Source organism: Aristolochia californica, unplaced genomic scaffold (assembly GCF_029961685.1).
Source record: "Aristolochia californica isolate CCGP_79_NKW_82.1479 unplaced genomic scaffold, dmAriCali1.0.hap1 SCAF_9, whole genome shotgun sequence".
Classification (NCBI taxonomy): Eukaryota; Viridiplantae; Streptophyta; class Magnoliopsida; order Piperales; family Aristolochiaceae; genus Aristolochia; species Aristolochia californica.
This window is the reverse complement of record NW_027182290.1, coordinates 8,178,968-8,203,255: the sequence shown is the minus strand read 5'-3', so window position 1 is coordinate 8,203,255 and position 24,288 is coordinate 8,178,968. Positions and strand designations below refer to the sequence as shown.

General features: G+C 36.5%; 1 protein-coding gene across 1 annotated transcript; it reads right to left on the bottom strand.

Moving 5' to 3' along the window:
* Positions 1–5,162: 5,162 nt before the first annotated feature.
* On the bottom strand, positions 5,163–12,207 carry LOC137940615 (IAA-amino acid hydrolase ILR1-like 1). Its single transcript, XM_068785769.1, has 8 exons — positions 11,779–12,207; positions 11,376–11,501; positions 10,594–10,908; positions 10,289–10,417; positions 9,828–10,194; positions 6,309–6,487; positions 5,618–5,724; positions 5,163–5,367 (listed from the first exon to the last, which is right to left on the bottom strand). Exons 1-8 carry the CDS (start codon positions 12,205–12,207, stop codon positions 5,163–5,165), a joined length of 1,857 nt encoding a protein of 618 aa, XP_068641870.1.
* Positions 12,208–24,288: the final 12,081 nt, after the last annotated feature.

Here is a 24,288-nt window from a genome sequence, read left to right as displayed (position 1 = left end):
TGCTGCCAACACCGACACAGATACTTGGTATCCAGCATGTTATCTTCGGATGTTTATCCAGCTGATCTGGCTTACTGCTCGTCAATGATCCAGTCAACTCGTCCAGCCTGATATCTCGTCAATCTTAATAGATTTCATTTTCTTGCATGACTCGGTACATTGTTGTACTCGCCAAAAGCAGAGACAACTTCATTTCCTTTACCGATGAAGAAATCATCCAAAAACTTATCTTCCAGCTGGTGGCAATTTGCATTGACGTTTGATTTATTTCTGGAACCAATTTTCCTCTTATAGCCATTGCCATTAATCATCTTATCATTGTAAAATCTTCCGGCTGGCAAACTGATTTGGCTTAATGATCTTGTTCGTTGCAATTTTTTGCTGATTGATAACAGCGTCGATCTCGATGTTCTTCGTTGTTCGGATCTTGTTGTCTTCGATCTTGACTCTGTCTGTTGGCATCGCTGATTCTCATCCGATCTTGTGCGAAAGTATCTCACTCCTGCGTTGCTGTCCATTCCGTCCCGAATGTTACTGCGCCAGCTTCATTGCTGGTTACGGAGCATGACGACTTCGCTACACTTAGGGGCGGCTTCGAACCGAGCCGGCTCGCGAGCGGCTCGAGTTTGGCTCGGTGCCGGCTCGGTTCGATTCGTTATTTCTCCAGCTCTGAAATTAACTCGTTTAAATTAACGAGTCACACTTGACCGAAAGCTAGGTTCGGTTCGTCGGCTCGAGGTTACTCGGGATCGGTATCAGGATCGGGAGCAGAGGAGCGGCTCGAGGTGAGTCACCGCCAAAAAACTTTTTCCTTAAACTCTCCTTCCTCATAGCTTTTGAACAAATTAAAAATACATTTTATAGAAATAAGTTTTGATGAACTATTTGTATCTCATGTTTTTTGTAAACATTTTTCTAATTAAAAATTCTTATTAAAAAATCATATAATTTTCAAAGTAAGATTTTTCTGCCAAGATGGGGTAGAAAACTGTATAGAAAATTTTTGAATAAGTATTTAATAGTTGATGCTGTAATACTTTTAGCATGAAGTAATTTTCATTACAATTTTGTGTTTGACATTTTATTTGATTAAAAATGTATCGATAAGTATAATAATATATTAGATTGATTATTAATTTTTATTTATTTCCCTAGAAGAGGTAATAAGAGGTCCATTTAACTTTCCTAAGAAAAATTTAAAATATTTCTTGTAATTTTCTAATAAGTCACTAATAGTAATAAGATTTTATTTAAAAGATTTATAGTTTTTACTTGGGTGATTGTAAATTGATATTGATATTTCATTTAATTTTGTTGTGTTTGATTATTGTATGGAGTTTATTCATAATGTTATGCAATGTATCGAGTGTTTAGACTATTTTATGGAGTGTATAAACAATTTCATGGAGTGTTTATGGAATGTATAGACAATTTTATGGAGCGTTTATGGAGTGTTTATGCAGGTATTATGTATATAGATTATGCCCAATTTTAAGTAGAGGTCATGCTGAATTTTATATAGGTATTATATACATAGATTATGCTCAATTTTAAGTAGAGGTTATGCCCAATTTTATACATGTATTATATATATAGGTTATGCCCAATTTTATGTAGAGGTCATGCCCAATTTTAAGTAAAATGTATACATAATTTTATATACAATTTATTTTATATATATTTTTTGAAAAGTTTTAAATGTATGTTGAAGCTCGAGCTCGGATCGAACTCGGTTAAAATTTTTGGGCTCGAACTCGATAACAATTTTAAAGTTTTAAAGTAAGATTTTCCTGCCAAGATGGGGTAGAAAACTGCATAGAAATTTTTTGAATAAATATTTAACAGTTGATGCTGTAATACTTTTAGCATGAAGCAATTTTCATTACAATTTTATATTTGACATTTTATTTGATTAAAAATGTATCGATAAGTATAATAATATATTAGATTGATTATTAATTTTTATTTATTTCCCTAGAAGAGGCAATAAGAGGTCCATTTAACTTTCCTTAGAAAAATTTAAAATATTTCTTGAAATTTTCTAATAAGTCACTAATAGTAATAAGATTTTATTTAAAGGATTTATAGTTTTTACTTAGGTGATTATAAATTGATATTGATATTTCATTTAATTTTTTTGTGTTTGATTATTGTATGGAGTTTATTCATAATGTTATGCAGTGTATGGAGTGTTTAGACTATTTTATGGAGTATATGGAGTGTATAAATAATTTCATGAAGTGTTTATGAAATGTATAGACAATTTTATGGAGCGTTTATGGAGTGTTTATGTAGGTATTATGTATATAGATTATGTCCAATTTTAAGTAGAAGTCACGCCGAATTTTATATAGGTATTATATACATAGATTATGCTCAATTTTAAGTAGAGGTCATGCCCAATCTTATACATGTATTATATATATAGGTTATGCCCAATTTTATGTAGAGGTCATGCCCAATTTTATGTAAAATGTACACATAATTTTATATATAATTTATTTTATATATATTTTTTGAAAAGTTTTAAATGTATGTTGAAGCTCGAGCTCGGCTCGAATTCGGTTAAAATTTTTGGGCTCGAGCTCGATAACAATTTTAGGCTTGAGACGAGGTTCGGCTCGAAGCTCAGCTCAAACATAGGCAGGTTCGGGCTCGGCTTGGCTCGATGTCACCCCTAGTTACATTGGTTTTGTTAAGAAAATAACTACCAGATTAACTAGGAAGCAGAAATAACAAGACACCAATTTTAAGGTGGTTCGCCCATATTTGGCTACGTCCACAACTGCTGTAGATATTCATAGAGAGAATATGTTCACAATGTTTACAACATTATCAACTTACAAACCCATAAATTAATCTAGCACTGCAGATAACAGAAATACAGATTTGTAAAGAAGACAGTGAAACATGTATGGAGATCCCCGAGACTTGCCGACGCCCAAACACCTTAAGCCAGAAGCAAAAACATACAGAGCCTCTACCGAGGCTTTTCTTCTTTCTCTTCTCTGCTCTCTCCCTCTTCCCTGAGGATACACCGCCCTTTCTCTTTTCTTCTCTCTCCCTCTACACCGAGGAAACAGTGCCCTTCTCTTCTTTGCTCTCTCCGTCTATGCTTAGGTTGGAGACGCCCAACTGAAAAGAATCGACGGTAAGGAAAGGAAAATTATTTGTTGCAGCGGGAGAAAATTTTTCTTCTTTTTTTTCAGTGGCGTCAAGTGCCGAAGCTTCTGTATTTCTCACTGTTACGACAGTAACTCTTTCTTTTTGCTTGAGTGCGCACACGCCAAAGAAAGATAAATGCCCTTTCTGTCCCGTCGACCCATATCTCTCTGACACAACCCATTACTTCCTGACAATCTCCCACTTGAAGACTGATATCAATCTGTCTTCACACCTATCAATGCAACAACTCTTTCTTGGTCTCATCATTCTTGCAGGCCAACTGAAGCTGAACATAACTTCAGTTTATCAGTAGTCATCGTTTTTGTTAATATATCCGCAATATTTCTATTACCTTGGATCTTCTTTAGTGTTAACACCTCATCCTCTAACAGATATCTGATGAAGTGATAACGTAGTCCAATATGCTTGGTTCTAGAATGAAATGCAGAATTATTTGCTAGATATATCACACTTTGACTATCACTGTACAAAGCATTCATCTTTTGTTTGAATCTCAGCTCAGTTAAAAATCCTTGAAGCCATATCATCTCTTTACTGGCTTCTGTTATTACTATATATTCAGCCTCAACGATGGATAATGCAACAATCTTCTGTATCTACGATATCTAACTAACAGTTGTTGTGCCCACGGTAAACACCTAACGAGTGGTGTTTCTCCGGTGATCAACTTCTCCTGCAAAATCTGCATCTACGTACCCTTGTACTTTCAATTCACCTTTACCAAAGTACAAACACTTATCTATGGTGCCTCGTAGATATCTAAAGATCCATTTTACTGCTTTCCAGTGGGTCTCACCTGGTTTTGACATAAATCTGCTAACAGCTCCCACTGCATGGCCAATATTTGGTCTCGTACAGACCATTGGATACATCAAACTACCAATGGCTGAGACGTAGGGAACATTATCCATAAATTCTCTCTCTTCTTCCGTGTGAGGGGACTAATGACATAAGTGTTTGTCCAAGGGTGCGCCATTTGGCTTGGCATTGCTCATGTTGAATCTCTACAAAACATGATTGATGTACTCTGTTTAAGGTAACTACAAGACTCCACTTTGCTTATCTCTTGTGATTTACATTCCGAGAATCTTCTTTATTGGACGCAAGTCTTTCATGTCAAATTCTTTTAACAATTGCCGCTTCAAGCTTCTGATCTCATCCATATCTGAGCCAACTACTAACATATCATCAACATAAAGTAGCAAAATGATATAACTGGATGTGTAGCTTTTGAAGTAGCAACAGTGATAGGCATTGCATTTCTGAAAACCTTCCTTATGCATGAAACTGTCAAACTTTCTGTACCACTGTCCGGGGGCCTGTTTCAAACCATACAAACTCTTTTTGAGTTTGCACACCATATTCTCTTTCTCCTTTTCTGAGAAACCTTCTGGTTGATGCATCTATAATAACTCCTCATCTAAGTCTCCGTGAAGAAATGCAGTTTTCACATTCAACTACTCTAGATAGAGATGTTCAGTGGCAACAGTACTCAACACTGTTCTGATAGTATTGAGCTTCACAATGGGAGAGAAAATATCGGTGTAGTCAATTCCTTCCTTTTGTTGGAATCCTTTGACAACTAGTCGGGCTTTGTATCTCTTAGAGCCATCGTGTTCCTCTTTCACTCGATACACCCATTTGCTATGAAGGGCCTTGTTCCCTATGGGTAACTCAACTAGTTCCCATGTCTTGTTGGAGATTAGAGAATTCATTTCGTCTTTCATAGCAAGCTCCCACTTGCTAGCATATTTAGTTTGACATGCCTCTTCATAACATTTAGGTTCTCCTCCATCAGTCAACAATAGATAATTCATGTATCTCCTATTGGGCACATGAGGTCGAGAAGATTTTCTTAATATAGGAGTTAGAGCAAGAGACTGTGATGTGTCAGACTACTATGCACTATTTTGTTCAACAGATTCCTCTGGCTGAGGGTTTAATACATAATCATCTGGGACCTCATCCGCGTATGCTTATATTGGCTCACTCTCTACTGAGTTACTGACGTCTGCAGTATGTCTGTCCTTGTACATCACTGTTTCATTGAAAATCAAATCTCTATTGCGGATCACCTTTTTGTTTTGATCATCCCATATGTGGTATCCAGACTCATACTCGCCATAACCGAGGAGGGTACATTTCTTGGATTTGGGATCAACCTTATTCCTGCCTTGATCACTGATATGCACATACGTCATACAACTGAAAACTTTAAGGTGTGATAGTTTTACTTCCTTTATGCTCTATACCTCTTATAGTATTTTGTACTCCAGTGGAGCTGATGGACCTCGATTGATCAAATAATTTGTTGTGTTGACTTCTTCTGCCCAAAATTGTTTTGGTAGGCCTAAGTGCATACATATACTTCTGGCTCTCTCAATCAAAGTTTTGTTCATACGCTCAGCTACACCATTGTGTTGAAGCATACCTGGCACGGTTCTCTCCATTCGGATCCATTATCATAACAGAACTTCTTGAATCTGGTGTCTTCATATTCACCACCATTATCAGTCCTAAGCTTTTTGATCTTAAGACCTGTCTCATTTTCAACCATGGTTTTCCATCTTCTAAAAGTATCAAACACTTCAGATTTGTGACTTAGAAAGTAAACCCATACATTCCAAGAGTGATCATCGATGAATGTCATGAAGTAGTGTTTTCTACCAATGGATGAAACACTTCTTGGCCCCCAAACATCATAATGAACGAGCTATAGCCTTTCCTTCTTTGGAGTTTTGTCATGTGTTTAAAACCTAACTCTCTTTTGCTTTCTAAGTATGCAATCCTCGCACATGTCAATTTCTATTGACTATAGACCTGATAGTTTCCCTTTGGAATGCATAATCTTCATTCATTTCTCACTCATGTGGCCAAGTCTCTGGTGCCACAAGTTGGAACTTTGGTTACTTGTTGCAACTGCAATTGTAGAACATGCTTTTGCTATCATGTAGAGAGTACCACTCTTCTTTCCTCATGTAACCACCAATGCACCATTCGAAATCTTCCAATCATCACCATGGAAGGTCGTGGTGTAGCCTTCACTCGTTAACTGCCCTACTGAGATTAAGTTCTTTCTCAAGTCGGGAATATGCCTGACATTTTTTAGCTCCCATACAAACCCATACAAACCCATTCAATTGAATCTTCACTACAGCTTTGCCTACAATATCACACGGTTGATCATCACCGAGATATACCTTACCAAGGTTTTTGGACACATATTTCTCGAAGATTTCTTTTTGCGAGGTAGCGTGGAACAATGCTCCAGAGTCTAACACCCAGAACTCCTCCTTGCTCTCTAAAGAACATATTAATGCAATCATCATTCCCTGAGGTAGAAGCAACATTTGCTTCTACTTTCACCTCCTGAGCCTCGGTACACTATAGCACTGATTTTTGTAGTGCCCGGTCTTCCCGCAGTCCCAGCAAAGCAACATTTGCTTCTACTTTCACCTCCTGAGCCTCGGTGCACTATAGCACTGATTTTTGTAGTGCCCGGTCTTCCCGCAGTTCCAGCACTTGACGGTCATTGTGTTATGAGAATTGCTTGGATTTCTAGATTGAGACTTTCTATTCTGAGATCTGCCTCGATGGATTGACTTGCCAGGTCCATTTCCTCTAGTTCTTCCTCTTGCCTCTGCAGACAATACTGAAGAAGTAGAACCTTCACCCGACGTTTTTCTTCTAATTTCTTCGCTGAGAACTAGATCACAAACTTCATTGAATTTTAACTATTGCTTCCTGATGAACTACTCACTTCTATGACGGTGGCATTCCAGCTTTCTGGTAGGGAAAAAAAAAGTAGCAATGCATATACTTCTTCATCGAATTCAATTTCAACTAAACTCGATTGGATTGTAATTGTATTGAGTTCATCGATATGTTGAGCTACTGATGCTCCTTCCACCATCCGCAAATTAAACAATTGCCTAAAAAAATGCACTTTATTTGAGGTTGACGGCTTCTCGTACATACTGGCGAGAGCCTTCATGAGACCTATTGTGGTCTTCTCCTTTGTTATGTTGAAGGTAACATTGCGGGATAACGATAATTGGATAACTCCAACGGCTTTTCTTTCGAGAAGTTTTCACTCTTCATCCTTCATATTGTCTGGTTTCACTCCTTCAAGTGGTAGGTATAAATTTTTCTCATACAGATAATCCTCTATTTGCATTTTCCAGAAACCAAAGTCTGCCCCATCAAACTTTTCAATGTTTACCTTCCCTTCATCTGCGGCCATTGCTCCCACTCAAATATGACTTTTTATATAACCTGGCTCTGATACCAGTTGTTAAGAAAATAACTACCAGATTAACTAGGAAGCAGAAATAACAAGACACCAATTTTAACATGGTTCGCCCAAATCTGGCTATGTCCACAACTACTGCAGATATTTCATCATAGAGAGAATATGTTCACAGTGTTTACAACATTTTCAACTTACAAACCCATAAATCAATCTAGTGCTGCAGACAACAAAAATAAAGATTTGTAAAGAAGACAGTGAAACCTGTATGGATATCCCCGAGACTTGCTGATGCCTAAACACCTCAAGCCAGAAGCAAAAACATACAGAGCATCTACCGTGGCTTTTCTTCTTTCTCTTCTCTGCTCTCTCCCTCTACACTGAGGATACATCGCCCTTTTTTTTTCTGCTCTCTCCTTCTACATCGAGGAAACACTGCCCTTCTCTTCTTTGCTCTCTCCCTCTATGCTGAGGTTGGAGATGCGTAACTGAAAAGAATCGACTTCATCGAAGCTTCACGCGACGATAAGGAAAACAAAAATTTATCTGTTGCGGCAACAACGTCGCGGTGGGAAAAAAATTTTCTTCTCTCTTTTTTCTCAGCGGCGTCAAGTCTCGAAGCTTTTGTATTTCTCACTGTTAGCGTAGCAACTCTTTCATTTTGCTTGACTGCAGCACACGCCAAAGAAAGAAAAATGCCCTTTTTGTTCCATTGACCCATATCTCTCTGACACAACCCATTACTTCCTAACAGGTTCATCATCCAGACTCTGCACCAAGTTATCTATTGTTACAATTGTTTTTAATCATCTCTCTGTCGAGCTGACTCGTTATTTCTGAGCTGTTTCTGGAAGACGATTGATCTCCTGCGTTGTTCAGGGTAGAAGATACTATTTCGGAGTTAAAAGCATGCCTAAGTTCGGGGGCTGATTGATTTTATTTCAGCGAGTTACCACAGTGAACCTGCGTCTGTTATGCCGAAACTCGGACTGGGTCAACTCGTCTGGGTCAAGTCGGGTCCTGATCAACTTGATTTGGCCTACTTGTTTTCTGCCTCGGTTACACTTGTCTGGGTACCGAGTTCTATACCTATTTCCTTCGTGACTCGGCTATATTGGTATACTACTTGACTTGGCTCAACTCGGTCTATTTTCTCTTATTGGATTATTATTTTGGATTATTACTCGGTTCCAACATACTAATTGGTGCAACTTCTTTATTTAGTTATGGACTATTTGTGGATTATTTTTACATGTCATTTTAAAGGATTTTCATTATTTGATACGTGTTATTGGGGTTCAGGCCTATATCAGCTGCTGCTATTGTGTATCTCTGATTGAGACATTATTATTGAAGGACTTCTCAGTTGTTGATTGTTATCAGCATTGGTTATTCTAATGAAGAACATGGTGGCCCCAAAAGATGATCTTACGATGATTATCTTTACCTTATTTGGCCTTTTTACTCCTACCATTTGAGATTCAGTGTCTTGTGGAGGGACACCGCGATGGAAGAGTTTATTACTACACTTCTGAACAATGTCTACAGATGATAGGAGTGTGTCCAACATCTAGCGTGAGTCAAGTCTTGTTAAAGAATAGTCTCACATGGATGAGTAAATACAAAGACCATGAGTTTATTAGTTGGGAAAAAGGCTTCTTAAGTTAGCTAGTCATTTTTGGATGGGCCTTAGACCCAACTTCACATTGTATCAAAGAATTGATTTTAATGACTCACATAAATGATTTTTCAGGATTAAAAAAAACCCATCATTTTTTCTTTGCTCCTATTGTTGCTTGAAATTTCCCAAGCATAGGTTTTTAAGCGGTGAATACTTATAGGGAAACATCCATAAGAAAACATCTTTGTGCTCCATTTGTTGTGTGTGCATGCTTTTACATCGTATTTGCTACACTAAATTTTAATATGAAATATCCAGATTCCCTCTTGAAAAGTCACTTGGGCCAACAACAATATCAGTGGCATGGGGGTGATAGACTTGAAGCCCCTAAATTAAACTATTCAACTCACTGAAATATTGTACCACACTTCTTTGTCCTCACTGAATTGTATAGACAACTTTCAATAAATCTCATATACTTTTGACAAATAATTTTCATGAGAATATACAATTTCCAAAACTTTCCAATAGCTCTAGTTCAATAGATCACATGCGTACTCTAGGAGTTTCAAGTCTATATGATTTGACGGAACCAACTCCGTTCCTGTTACGCCTACTAGCAAATCTAAATCATATAAACGGCTTCAAGTGTGGGCTAGGGCGCTAGAGGGATCGCCAAGTTTCCAAAAATAAGGAAAATCAGGGGAAAGAAGGCGAACACTGAAAGAAGTCTCTTGCATAACATTGAGAAGATTTTAGTACGAAATCAACCTGCTCTTGGGTTCAGAAGATATGAATGTGCAAAGGCAGCATGGATAGCAGCCCCAACAGGTAGAGCATCTTCATCAATAGCATAGTAAGGGTTATGCGGGGGTTGAGGGGATCCAACTTTCTCATTCTTCGTACCCAAAAGAATAAATGCACCTGGTATATGGTCCATATAGAAGGCAAAATCCTCACTACCCATAGTAGGCTGAGCCATTTGGATGTTCTTCTCGCCGACAATACTCGAGGAGATACGGCGAACATGTTTGTAAATCCTCTCATCATTCACTGTTGGAGGAATCATGGGCTGCTCTTCGTCAAAGAAGTCTAACTCAGCAGTGCATCGGTGGACAGCCGCCTGCCCAGTGATTACCTAACACAGAAGAATTTTTACTATTGTTTCTTGGGTATTCAATTGTTACTTATCAGAATGATGTTTTCAGAAAAGTCAGGCTAGAGCTGAGTACCTCTTGAATTCTTTGTTTTAGTGCATTGAAGCTCTTTTTACTAAATGCCCTGAAAGTGCCGGCAATTGTTACAGAATCAGGAATGATATTGTAGGCACTGCCTCCATTGATCTTGGACACAGAAACCACCTGCGGAATGTTTCAGGTATTTTTATATGGCAATCAATGTAAAGAGCAATGAAAAAAAGTGCAAACCACTGAAAGAGTAGCTTGAGGTAGTAAGTTATAAGAATTTTTCCAGGCCTTTGACTCGCCTAAATGAGGAGTATATGACTCAAGAGTATTCAAGCTTAAGAATGGAATACCTGTGAATCTAGAGGATCTGCCTCCCTTGAGACAAGTTGTTGTAAGCTGATTACTGAAGCTGATGCTGCCAAAACAGGGTCAATCGAACATTGTGGGATAGCTGCATGGCCTCCTTTTCCACTAATCTTTGCTTTAAAGTGTCCACAGCCAGCTAAAAAATCTCCAGGTTTTAAAGCCACTTCTCCTGTTGGATAGTGATAAGCCAAGTGAATGCCAAAAATGGCCTCTACATTTTCCAACACCCCTTCTTTGATCATTTTCCAAGCTCCAGTTCCATGTTCTTCAGCAGGTTGAAATATCAGAGTAACTGTTCCCTGCAATGTTCAGGTAATTTCCATGAATGTCATGTAAAAATGCAACCAAAATTAGTGATTTTCCTGTCAACTTCCTCTCTTCCCTTGAATTTAACAAGACCTTATTTTCTCCTCAAGAAGCTATCTTTTACATGACTGTTTTCATCCAATACGACAATGACCTCCCAATTCTTCTCATAATTTTGGTATTTCAAGTAGTTTCAACCAGAGAACTTACTACACATCACCAAATTTCTTTTGAAGTTTGAATTTGTTATTTACTCACAAAATAAACCAGGTTGTGGTCTCACATACTGCTTTATTTGGTTGGGAAGGAGGGCTTATAATCTGTCTTACACCATTATCATTCACTGGAATTTTTCATGGCAGCACCCCAAAACACAGGAGATCAATGGGTAACTCTACCATTTCTTGATAGTAACCTGTTGAAAAGGCACCCATGGAACCAAATGGGGGGGAAGAATTACCTGTAATGAACTGCAGAGTTGTTGAAGTATCCTTGCAGCACCAAGGAGCATGCTAACATGAGCATCATGCCCACAAGCATGCATCTTCCCTGCTATTTTGCTTTTATGCTCCCATTCTACCAGTTCCTGCACAGATCAAATAAATACACAAAAGAAAGAAATTCTCTTTTATTCCTGTGTCAAAGATTACAGTGCAGATATTATAATCAGTTTTATCTTTTCCATCCTGTAAACAAAATCTTAATCCTGCTCTGGTCCCGTCTGGGTACAGCCACATTGATGTACACAGAGTGCAGAAAGAGACTCCTAGACTTGATTTCAACTCAAAAAATTAACAAACGGTGAATGCGAATTCTCCATGCTCTTCGTGCCATATAACTACGAGGAATCGAAGAAAAATCACCTGGATTGGTAAAGCATCCATGTCTGCTCTGAGAGCCACAAATGGAGGAGAGCCGGAGCCTATAAATGCCACAACGCCGGTTCCAGCTACAGGCCATCGATAACGAATGCCCAACTTGTCCAGCTCCCGTCTGATGAGACTACTGGTTCGGTATTCTTCATAAGCCAATTCTGGATATTCATGAATCTCCCTTCTTATGTTTTTTATCCACTTGACAGTCTCGGGCAGCTTAGCCAATCGAACCATCTCCTCGGTTATGGACGAGTCCTCGAGCGGGTTGCTTCGGTACATTGAACTGGACAAAAAGACGCCATTTTCACTGGAATTCGAAGCTTCCGTTTGCTCACCTTGGAGCAAATTCGATGTACCAGATGTGACGAGGAGAGGCAGCACGGTCAGAAGAAACCAAAGACAGGAGGAAAGATCCATTCAGGCAATGGGGAAGCTACTCTGCATAAGAAGAATGCTCGTGAATTTTTCTTCTTAAAGACTACAACAGGTTAAAAGATCATCTTCAATTGTCAGATTCATAGCAGAAGCTTCCTTCACCAACTCTCGCAGAAGAAAGAGCGATTTGTTTTTTTAACACGTGAAGAATTCGGATTGGCCATGACATATTAAAAATCTTCGTGATTCTCGTTCTTCACACGACAAATGAGGCAGCATCTGAGTTCTAGTTTGACACACACCTGGATATTGACTGGCGAGAAAATATCTCCACTCGTAGAGAAAAAAACACGTGGGGTTTTTTGACAGTTACAGAAAGAAAGGAAAACACCTTCTTCAATAAGCACGTGGACAAAAAATCGCTTACCCTTAGTTATCCTTATTATGTGGATTGTATTTTCCTCCAACTTGTGGACAAAAATGTCCTTTTATAGGTTCATAATTACATTTATTCGATGACCTTTTCCTACCATAAAGAATGCAACATCACTGAGCAGGTTGAGTCTTAGAAAAGGATTTATACATTTATTTTTTGACTAAATCTCTTCTTCCCATTTTCCTAAAGTTTAATTATTGGATTGAGGAGTCCCAATTAGACTTAGTCGATCTGACTCAGATTTTCATGTCTGAGTTAGATCCCAAATCAAAGCAAGAAAATCCCGGTTTTCGTAAAAAAAAAACAAAGTTAAATTAAATTAAGAGTAATTATTAAACTTATCTTCTTTACATATCATAATTTTTATTATTTTTTTTACCTTGTATTGATAAATTTATGTCTATATTATCATTCTTTTGCTTTTGCTTTTGAATATTTTTTATGCATCGATCTTATTATGAAAATACCCTCATTTCAGTTCTCTACCCATTCACAATTGTATGTTACTAATGGGTAACATACTTCCTTATTTCAGCTTAACATAGTTAACTAGTTCACTTATAGTCGACTTTAGAAAAATATTAATGCTTTCTATTCAGAGTAGTCAACTGTATGCCTTAAGATGACTTCAACTTCTTAATGATCATTTGTCAAATAAAGCAATTGATTACATAGTTAGTGGTGAACTTCATAAAATCCTCACGCTCTTTGATTTCGGTAGTCAATTGTTTTTGGAAGTGTAGTCGATTGTATTAGGAATTAGATGTCCTAATTCAAAACTAACGAGAGCAATAATAATAAACAAAAGAAGAAAAAATAAGCACAAAAAAACACAAGATTTATATAGGTTCGCCTCAAGGTGAGACTATCCTATGAAGATGAAGTAGTTTACAAGAGAAATCGCACACACTCGTGTTTTTCTCTAACCTCTCACGACCGCAACTTATGATGCTCCTTGTATGAGAGCGCATCCAAATATAAAGAGAAAACTAGGGCAACCATAATACAAGTGTGAAATTCTCAAATTACCCTAAATGAAACAACAATCAATATATTTCGATCCGTATACCGACTCAGCGTAAGGCATTAATTAGGTTCCACAATTTAACAAATTGTTTGTCTTAATATAGCTTCAAAGTAGTTGACTATATGGCCAAAAGTGATTATTTCACTTGTAGGCAACTTAAAAAAAAGTCCACATGTTCTCTATTCCTAGTGGTCCACTACTTTTGGAAGGGGGGAGGGGAGAAGGGTGTCTTGAGGGGATAGAGAACAAAAAACTCTTGAGGAGCAATTAAAAGTAAGCAAAAAAATAAAATAAAAAATTAAATGCATGCACACTACCACAAAGAGGCAAATTTTTTTTGTAATCAATGTTTCTCTAGTGGTAATCAGCGCCCAAATACCCTTAGATTTTTTTTTTCACTATCTTGCTCTAGTAGCAAAAAATACAAAGAGATTCAGGCTCTATTTATTCCAACTATATTTCCCAATTACACCATCCAAATCTCTCCCCAAGAGACTCAATATAAACTAGATTCCAACTCTGGTAGGTATTCTCCTTCTAAATTCAAGGCTTTAGAATGCCAAATCTTCTAGGTATTAAGGTACTAAAAATTATCTTCCAAAAGAAAAGTGAAAATCCAAAAGATAAAAATGAAACTTACACCTTTCTTTTAGAGAGATAGCCCTTCTCCTAGTGAGATTCAAGCTCCCAAATATTTAAGCATATGAAATATGGAGCTTGATGGAACTATGAATGCCAAGAATGTGAAGAGAAATTGAAAGATTTAGGCAAATTTATAGTTTTCTCTTCAAAAGGTAAAATTAGAATTTTAAGCATAAAAATATTTTTTTAAAAGTTTGGTATGTCAATAAATACTTAATGAATGCTCGTCTATGAGTTTGAGAGCTTCTTTATACATTTCCTAGCCAAAATAATCATTTTTGATAGTTGTCAAAAAGCTGTAAAAAGTTTGATCGATCAACAAAAAAGCATAATCGATCAATAATGTACAATGACTATATTTTTTTGTGTTCCCTAGGCCTAATGATTGATTATGGCATCAATGAACCACTTTGCAATCCTTTGAAAAATTTTCCCATGCTATAGTGGATGATCTATCATGCTCCTTCAATGATCGATCATGCTATATAAATTCAACCTAGCAGCATTCAATATGATCAATCATTCTACTCGTTTGATGATTGATCATACCTATTGCCAATATACAAAAATGAGTCTTAAGCATTATATAGGCCATAACTAAGGGTCATGAAGTTTTCAAAATATATACAATTAAAAACATTTTTTTTGGAATACATTTGATGAACTAATGTGTTTTTTTGTTGAATTCAAAGATCAGTGTAGTAAAAAATCATGAGGTTGGAGTTTCAAGTGAAGTTTATATTTGTTAAAAACTTGTGTATAAATCCTAAATCTTTCTATAACAAGTATATGATGATTTTGAGTATAGTTTTGAAAATACGAATGTCCTAAAGCTCCAAAATATATTTGTCTTTAAGATTAGGAGTTTGGTTGCCAACATTTTTACATAATTAGAGTTTTTGAGATTTTCTATTTGACTTTGACTCTAGGTCTTTAAGTTTCAAAGCTTGCATTTCATGTAAGTTCTTCTTCAAAACAATAGTCTTCAATGAGTTTTTGCTTCCGATTTTCGCTTGGAAACTTGATTGATAATTGTCATGTCTTGAACTTTGTCCATATACCACATAAATTTTGTTGGAAGGCAAGTGTCTAACATACACTAAAAACACCGTTAATGGCATGCCTTCAAGCTACCCATTTTGGTTCATCAAAATGATGGAGATCAACATGATTTTACTATTGGTCAAATAATCTCCACCTTTTTTATAATGATAAAATTCCTAGCTTGAAGTTTATATACATTAAAAGCACGTGTTAATAATTTTGGAAATATATGTATCGTAAAAGGATCATATCTCTATGCATGTTCCATAATTCATCAACCATATAAAATAAAGTCCTCATTTATCATTATGGCACAATGATTTAACTCATTAAATAAGAGCTCCCCTTAGATTCTTGCATACATGGTAATTTACTCTCCCTTGATTTGTTCATGCATGGATCTTTGTTCTAATGTATTCCTATTTATTGTATGTTGATACCTCCTTAATCTATTCTACCCTTTTTCTTGCCTCTTTTTCTTATCCATCAAAAGAACTCAAGTAAGGCACAAGTAAAGAAAATATTCATTAATTTTCTATAACATTACAAATGGGATATGTATTGGATTTACAATAGAAGAATCATTCATAACATTAATTAATTTGAAAAAGCTATAAGAGTAATGTCTATCCTAGGCTTCACTCCTAATTATTTAAGTTTTATTTTTTTAATTATTTTAAAATTTTAAATTCATTTTTATTGGGGATACCTTCACCATCACTAATCTTGAGTTAGCTAGTCTAGTGAAGGTTGTTGATACCTAATTCTCCTTCTAGCTTAGAGAATCAATCACCACCTAAGAGCACGTGAAAATGTCCATTCATTGCTTTGTGATAGGAATGAAATCAATTTTTATTGGCCTAATTTAAACCAATTTTTTTTTGTAAAGTATTGTCCAATTATAATCTGCTTTGACCAAGATTGGTGAGTTGGGTTCTTCCTAAACCTAACGTTACTCACATTATCACAATAGATATGAACAACTTTGATTCAATCCATAGTCTTAGAATTGATGTTTCATCCATAGGAGTTGTGCACAATAACTTCCAATAGTTATATATATACTCAATCGTGGTGGTAGAGAAACTATAAGCATAATGCACTAGTTTACAAAAGGTAGAGGCCATGGTATATTTTTATATAATTTATAATTCCATGGGTCTATTAGAGTCATCTTAGTCAATTTTGAAGGATGTACTCATGGGTGTGCTAATAGGTTTCAAATTGTATGCATTTAAAGCATCCTTTTTATATACTTAGACTTGTTTGTGAAAATTCTATTTTAAGTTTAAACACTTATAGTCCAAGGAAGAATGAAAATTCACCCATCAACTTCATTCCTCATGACAATAGCAATTTCTTCACACAAATAGGTGAAAGTAGAGTAAGAAACAATATCATTGACATAGATTTGGATAATAATCAAATTGTTCATGACTCATAGTAAACAAGGGTTTTCATCTCTTTTGTACTCAATTTGTTCTAAGAATTCACTAAGTCGTGAGCTCTAAGAGCTTGTTCCAAGCCATACAAAGTTTTACACAATTTATACAATATGGTTTGACTTCCTCAATTTATCTTTGAGTTGTAAAGGGCTAACTAATCTGATCACATATTCAAAGAATGAAATTGGTTGAGACTCCTAAGCACAACAATATAATTTGCACTTTTGTCATTGGTGTAAATTTATAAGATTCATCATTTAATCGTACACTTATGTGCTTTGTGAAACCTTTTATATAAATTTGTACTATTTTTCATTAAGATTTTCACTACTCCAAATGTGACAATTTAATATACATAAGAAGGCAAATTTGAATTGCACTAAGCAAATTCAAAACATACTTTAAACTACTGCATCCAACGAGACAATATATTTATGGTACTTTACAAGTATAAGAATAAGGTACACAAATCATGCATAGAATCAAATTAAAAAATGAAAATTAATTCATAACTATGAGATGAGATGTAAGAATCAAGATCTTGATAGAGATTCAAAACATGAGCATATTTTTTTATTTTTTAGAAAAAAGAAATAATTCATTGACTTGATGTATTAACTTAGTATAATAAGCCTCTATTTATAATGAAAGAAACAAGTAGAATCATAATACAATTAAACTACTCATGTCCCAGTTACAACTAAAGTCTAACTCCAAAAGATAAGTTCTAGAATAATTAAACAATTATAACATAAATAGAAAACTAGAATAACTAAAACACCTTTTAACTACGACACTCTTGTGAGACTTCCTCCCATGAGACTCTATATTAATTCTCCTTCTTTGAGACTTCTTCCTATTAGAGCCATGTAAGACTCTTCCATAATTTCTCTTCAACATTCTCCCTCAAATTAGAGTTTATAACTTCAACATGCAAGGAAAAATGATTCTTGGTCTTTAATCTTCTTTAGCTGAAAAATTCTTCACATAAGTAAAATCTTCATCGTTTATTCTCCCTCTCATTTGATTATTCTGGTAAGATAAACCAAAATACCGCTTTCTTTGTACTTTTTCTATTTCTCCCCTCATGTTGGAGATAAAAAGGACATAGAGATCTAGCTTAGACAAAACACCATACACTAATCAAAACGTCATAGTCTGAAAAATTAAAAAATCCACTCAATTTCAAAGTTAAAAAAAATGAGGCCTAATTTTAGGCATAAAAAAGGGAGGTACTTTTTAAGGCTACCTCAAAAAATTTCCTCTTGGGTGAAGAATCGAATGATTTGACTAATGGTGGATGTTGGTTGTACCCCTATACTTTGTAGGTAGTGGGTCTTGGCATTGCTTCAAAGTGATGAAAAATAATAAATTGAGGAAATGCTAGAGGAACACAAGGATAATAGCATATCATAATTTCGATGGAAGGGACTCTAGAAACTAGAGATAAAAGGAGGTGACAAAACATATTTTAATTTAAGCTGAGTTTTTAAAGGAATAATAAGGACTTGCTTATCAAATCAATTTATGAGAGACTCCCTTTTTATTTTTTTTCAAAAAAAAGAAAAAAAAGCAGGGGTGATTGTAATTGTATAACCTCTTCTTCCTCTGGTTTTCTCTCAGTTGGTCTCTCTCCCTTTTTCTCCATGAGCTAAATTCATGGAGTCATAAAAATCAACATCTTTCCTATTTGGAAAGTTTCCATTTCCGTTTGGATTGATCAGCAGTTCCAACATTGTCTACTGATTTTTCGAATCTATTAACAGCAAGGAAGACATTTTTTTTCGGACATAATTTTGCTGACAATCCGGCTATCTCTACAGCTGCTCCCGTTATCTGCTGTCAATCTAGAAATTTGATCTTGGTTTGATCTTGCTACTGGTTTTTGAAAATTTGGAAGTTGTTCGTTGGCATTTTTCCTTTCTCTAGTTGCTACTACAAGATCTCCTACCATGATTGTCTCTGGTTTTCCGCTCTATTCGGAAGTAGAGAGGAAAACGAAGGTATTTTCGATTTTATTCCCAAGTTAGGTAGATTGATTTTAATCCAGTGCTGGTTCTGCGAACTCGGACTAGACCTTGTCGAGTCAAACCAGCAACCCGCCCTACTCATTCTTTCCACTCGAATTAACCCATCGGGTCGGGTCAATCGAGTCAACTCGGTCCAGGTCAACTCAGCAACTCAACTCGGTCTGGGTCAACTTTGTTCGATCAGCCTGTCTTTGCTCATTTATTTTTTTGCCTCAGTATACGTGTCTAAGTCCTAAGTTTTATACCTATTCTTTCGCAACTCAATATTTTTTTCAGATGGATTATTATTTTGAGGTATTCGTTGGTCAACATATTGCATCGGATTATTTCATGAGTTATTTTAAAAAATTTATTATTTTGGTTCATGTTATATGTGTTGAAAGATGGTGGTGTTATATGGGCCCAAGCCCATTTCAACTGTTGCTATTGTGTCTCTTTGGATGAGACATTATTATTGAAGAAGAGGTGGCCTTAGTATCCTTTCTCCTACTATCCTTTATTTGACTCGCACATATCTTTGAGCCAACCTTTTGAATGTTACTTTAGTTGAGAGTTTAAGTCTATTTATACGTATATATGGGTGTTTTAAGTCCATTAAAACTTTTTTATATATATACCCGTGGGTTTTTTATCGCCATCTTGTGAATGACAGGCATTACCCACTTATCACCCATTTCTACTTGTGAGAGTCAATGCCCGGGTTGGGACATTGTGATGGAGGAGCTTATTACTACATATGTTTTACCACCATCATCCCTCTCCCCCCCCCCCCCCCCCCCCCCTCTTTTGAATTGGCATTTATTACTACTACCACTTGAGAGACATTGTCATGTGGAGCGACATGGTGATGGAGGAGTTTTTTGTTATACTTCTAAGCATTGCGTACAGACCCACTACCTACAGAAGATAGGAGTGGCACTACGTGAGAATGATAGGAATGTGCCCTACATCCAGCATGGGTTTTGACTGGAGTATGGAGCAATGTCATACGGCTTAGAGTAATTTTATTCTCATTTATCTTATGCCAGTTGGGCCTCATGGAAGAGAGCACCATCGTGAGGGAGAGTGTTGGAAGATATGGAAGACTACCATTTTTATACAAAAAGATTATATACATCATTTGCAGCAAGTTGGTTCATGATGTTCTCTCACCCCCAGTTTGAGGGGGAGTGTTGGAAGATGGCCCCAAGCCCACATATCCAAGTGTGTTGGAAGATGGGCCCAAGCCCATAAGATCAAGGAAGACCCACACTTCCAAGAGATGTGAAAGATGGGCTCAAGGCCCATAGATCAAGGAGAAGGCCCATAGGCCTATACAATGATTGCAGGATGGTAAATAAAGAGGCATCTCATAGAGATGACATTGATGTAATTAGGTTAAAGTTCCAGGCTTATAATTGTAATATTGTAATTTGATTAATCTATAAATTGAGCTTCAGTGGAAGGGTTAGGACATCAAGTCTATAACCTCTTCTTCCTCCTATTTTCTCCCAATGGGTGTTTTTCTCTTTTTTTCCATGAACTAAGTCCATGGAGTCCTGAAAATCAACATTGATGATTTTACTCGTACCACATGGCTATTTCTTTTTAAAGAGTGATCTGAAATACCATCCATATTTAAATCCTTTCATGCTATGGTTGTCACTCAATTTGGTAAAAAAATCAAAGTACTTAGGTCTAATAATGTCAAAGAATATACATCCAGAGATCTTAACTATTTTTTTCAAAATACTGACATTATCCATCAAACATCTTGTACCTACTCATGTTGTAGCAGAACGGAAGAACCGTCACCTTCTTGTGGTAGCTCGCAACTTATTGAGTACCATGAAAGTCCCATACTTTTATTGGCCACATTCCATCCTTACTGCATGCTTTCTTATAAATAGGCTACCCTCTTCCGTTCTCGATCATAAATCCTCATATTCCTTATAGTTTCAACATGGTGATCCTTTTTCGCTTCTCTTGAAAGTCTTCGGTTGTACATGCTTTGTTCATATTACCTCCCTATAACATAGTAAACTTGATCCAAAATCTGTGAAGTGTATCTTCTTAGGATACTCTCACACGTAGAAATGTTATATTTTCTACAATCCCACTTTACACAGGTTACATGTGTCTAGGGATGTAATTTTTTTTTAAGACACTTCATACTACTCTAACAATGCTCCACCAAGTTTCTCTTCTGTAGTCTCTCCTCAATCGGTTGTGCCCCGTGCTACGAAAATTGTTCAACCCCCTGAGCACTGGCTGACACCACACCTACAGAGTTTGCGGATCCTATCGAGGTAAGTCCATCTTCTCTTGTTCCTTTTGGACCAAAATATGATATTCGACCCATTGCCTTAAGAAAAGAACCTAAAACTTGCACTAGGCCCTCTACTTCTCACCCCATATCCTATTGTGTGTCTCACCATCATTTATCCTCTTCATGTTGTCAATTTCTTGTGTCTATTTTCTCCATCTCGATCCCACAGTCCTATTAGGTGGCTCTAAAACATCCAGGGTGGAAGGCAGCAATGGACGAAGAAATGCAAGCACTCTATGAGAATTAGAAATGGCTCTAGTTTCTCTTCCATCAAGAAAAAAACTTGTCGGTTGTAAGTGGATCTTTAGAATTAAACACAATCTGGATGGGTTGGTTGATCGCCTTAAGGCCCGCTTCATTGCCAAAGGCTATACGCAGTGTTATGGGATCGATTATGAGGAAACATTCCCTCCACTGGCCAAAATAAACTTGGTACGTATTTTACTATCTCTTGCTAATAATTCTTCCTAGTCGGTCTATCAGTTTGATGTGAAAAATATTTTTCTCAATGGGGATATAAAGGAAAAAGTTTATATGCAATTACCACTTGGATTTGTGGTTGAGGGGGAGTCGGTATGTCGATTGAATAAATCCCTTTATGGTATGAAACAATCTCCTTGTGCATGGTTTGATAAATTTAGCTAAGCACTCATACGGGCCGGATTTTACAGATGTTCCATAGATCAATCCATGTTTCTTAATGACACACCTAAAGGAAAGTGATTTTGGCCATATATGTTGATGATATTGTCTTAAGAAACCAAGGAAAAGATATGTGAAGAATTCAAGACAAAAGATCTTGGACTACTTAAATACTTTCTAGGTATTAAAGTACTACAATCAAAACATGGGATTATACTATCTCAAAGGAAGTAGTTCGTGATCTACTAGAGGAGATGGGAATGATGGGGTATAGACCAGCATAAACCCCTATGGATTCCAATACAAAAGTATCTACAAGCACTAGAGAAGATGTGGATATCGGAAAATATTAAAGACTTGTGGGGAAACTCATTTATCTCTGTGTAACAAGACCGGATATATCATATGCAGTAAGTGTTGTGAGTCAATACATGCACAAACCACAACTTACTCACAAACAAACACTAGAAAGAATATTGAATTATTTGAAATGAGCTCTAGGAAGAGGGCTTCCCTATAAGAACCATGGTCACTTCAACATAGAAGGGTTCTCTGATGCAAATTAGGTCGGATCAGATCCCTTCTCATTGAACTGGGATTTTATAAAGAAGCCTCTATGGATCTACATTGCGATAATCAAGTGGAAACACATATCACCTCAAATCCGGTCTTCCATGAGAGAACAAAGCACAATGAGGTATATTGCCATTTCATACGAGAGAAATTCCAAGCCGACATACTATCTCTCAAACATATCTCCTCACAAAGGCAAGTTGCAAACATTCTCACCAAACCAGTCACTCAAAAAATCTTGTCCACCATCTATAGCAAGGTGAGCATTTACGATATTTTCTCACCCCTAGCTTGAGGGGGAGTGTTACAAGGTGGGACCCACCATAACCACACGAGCTGCCATGATGAATCACCACGTGAGGTGGCATGATGAGTCATCACACGAGCTGGAGCCTTATCATATAAGTTAGAAGATATGGCAATTTTCTTTGATTAATGTAATTAATTTATCTTCCCGTGATTTATGTAGATTTGGATAATTATGATTGATGTAATTAAGGATATTAGGGATCCTAACTTACCTTTGAAGTTTCCCTAAATATATAATGAAAATAGTATAAATAGGGGTCTTGGTTGATGGGTCCAATCATGCTCTCCACTTCTCAACCCGTGGCATAATCTCTCTCTTTGTACTTTTTCTTCTTCCTCTCTCATCTTGCTCAATGTTTCAATCATGGGGTCCTAAATTCAGCACGATTGATTAATTAACCACTTTTTAGTGATCAAGCAATCAAAATACAAATTTTTACAAATGGGCAAATAACAACTAGTTTGTGTTGGAGAAGCTATAAATATCCCTCCAAATCGTGTGTAGATAGGAGAATGAACATTTATTGGCAAATCTTCAAGTCTTTACTCTCTATCTTGCAAATTTCCCTTAAAAGTGTTTTAGAGTGAAAGAAAGAGCCTCACACTTTGAAAATTCTCTTTTCAGTTTCAATCAATCCTTGCTTTCATATAGTCGAAGCTCCATAATCATTTGTCAACGTGCTACAAAGGAGGGAGAAGCTTGAATCTCTCAAGGAGAAGCATCTCTCCAAGTAAGGGCGTTATTTGTACCTTTCTTTTATTTGTATTTGTGAAAGGTTTATTTAGAACCTATTTAATTTAGATACAAAAAGCCTAGCTAGAGCTATAATCTAGCAGCAATCTCTTGGGAAGATAGTCTTTGTAAAAATCATATATTGAATTATACGTGGCCAATGAGAGTCAGAATCTCTTTTGTAATTCCTTCTATTAGAACTTTTGAGAATAGTGAAATTTTTCCAAAGGTTCGTAGGTGGTGACTACAACTAGGGGAACATCGATAACAAAATATTTATTTGTCCCTGTGGTGTGTACATGTTATATTTATATTGAATTGCTTGTATGCATGAATTTTCCGTTACAGGCACAACTCACTATTAATTTGATTATCTCAATTCACTTCCCTCTTGAAAAACCACCTAGGCAGACAGGAAAGAGGTAGCATAGATGAATTGGAGGAACAACGGCAGATGAATGGGGGATCGACGAACTTTGAGGAAGCTCTCAGCAACAAGAAGGAATGGCTTGACAAAGGGGAGGAAGAGCGCCTCTGGAGGAGGAAGAGGAGTAAGGGTATTTTGTGAGAAATTGCCCGATCATTGATCAAGCATAAGCGCTGATTGAACTGTCGAGGTTCCTGTTTTGTAACTTTTGTAACATATTTACAAACTCTTTAATTTTGAGTATTTTCATTCTCATGTATTGGTTAAAATGGTAAATGATAAAACAGGACTGTTAAGCGCCTTTTTGAAGCAGAATAAACCAACTTAGTTTCGTTGTTATCCAGCTTTGAGTTAGGGATTGGTTTCTTGATCAGAATCCACTTAGTGATCGATTTCTTCATAACCCGAGGACAATTATCAAGTTAAAGGATCAACTGATAGCCTTCTCCATTAGCAGAAAACCTTCTGTCTTATCTACTATTCATAAAAACGAAGGAAAAAGGAAGA

What these genes read in the sequence shown, in the direction of transcription:
- LOC137940615 (XM_068785769.1), bottom strand. Translation starts at nt 12,207, where the DNA reads ATGGATCTTTCCTCCTGTCTTTGGTTTCTTCTGACCGTGCTGCCTCTC. An exon ending in TGGATGCTTTACCAATCCAG is followed by an intron (nt 11,502 to 11,778) that starts GTGATTTTTCTT and finishes TGATCTGTGCAG; the next exon opens with GAACTGGTAGAATGGGAGCA. An exon ending in AATTGAATGGGTTTGTATGG is followed by an intron (nt 5,725 to 6,308) that starts GTTTGTATGGGA and finishes AAAATGAGACAG; the next exon opens with GTCTTAAGATCAAAAAGCTT.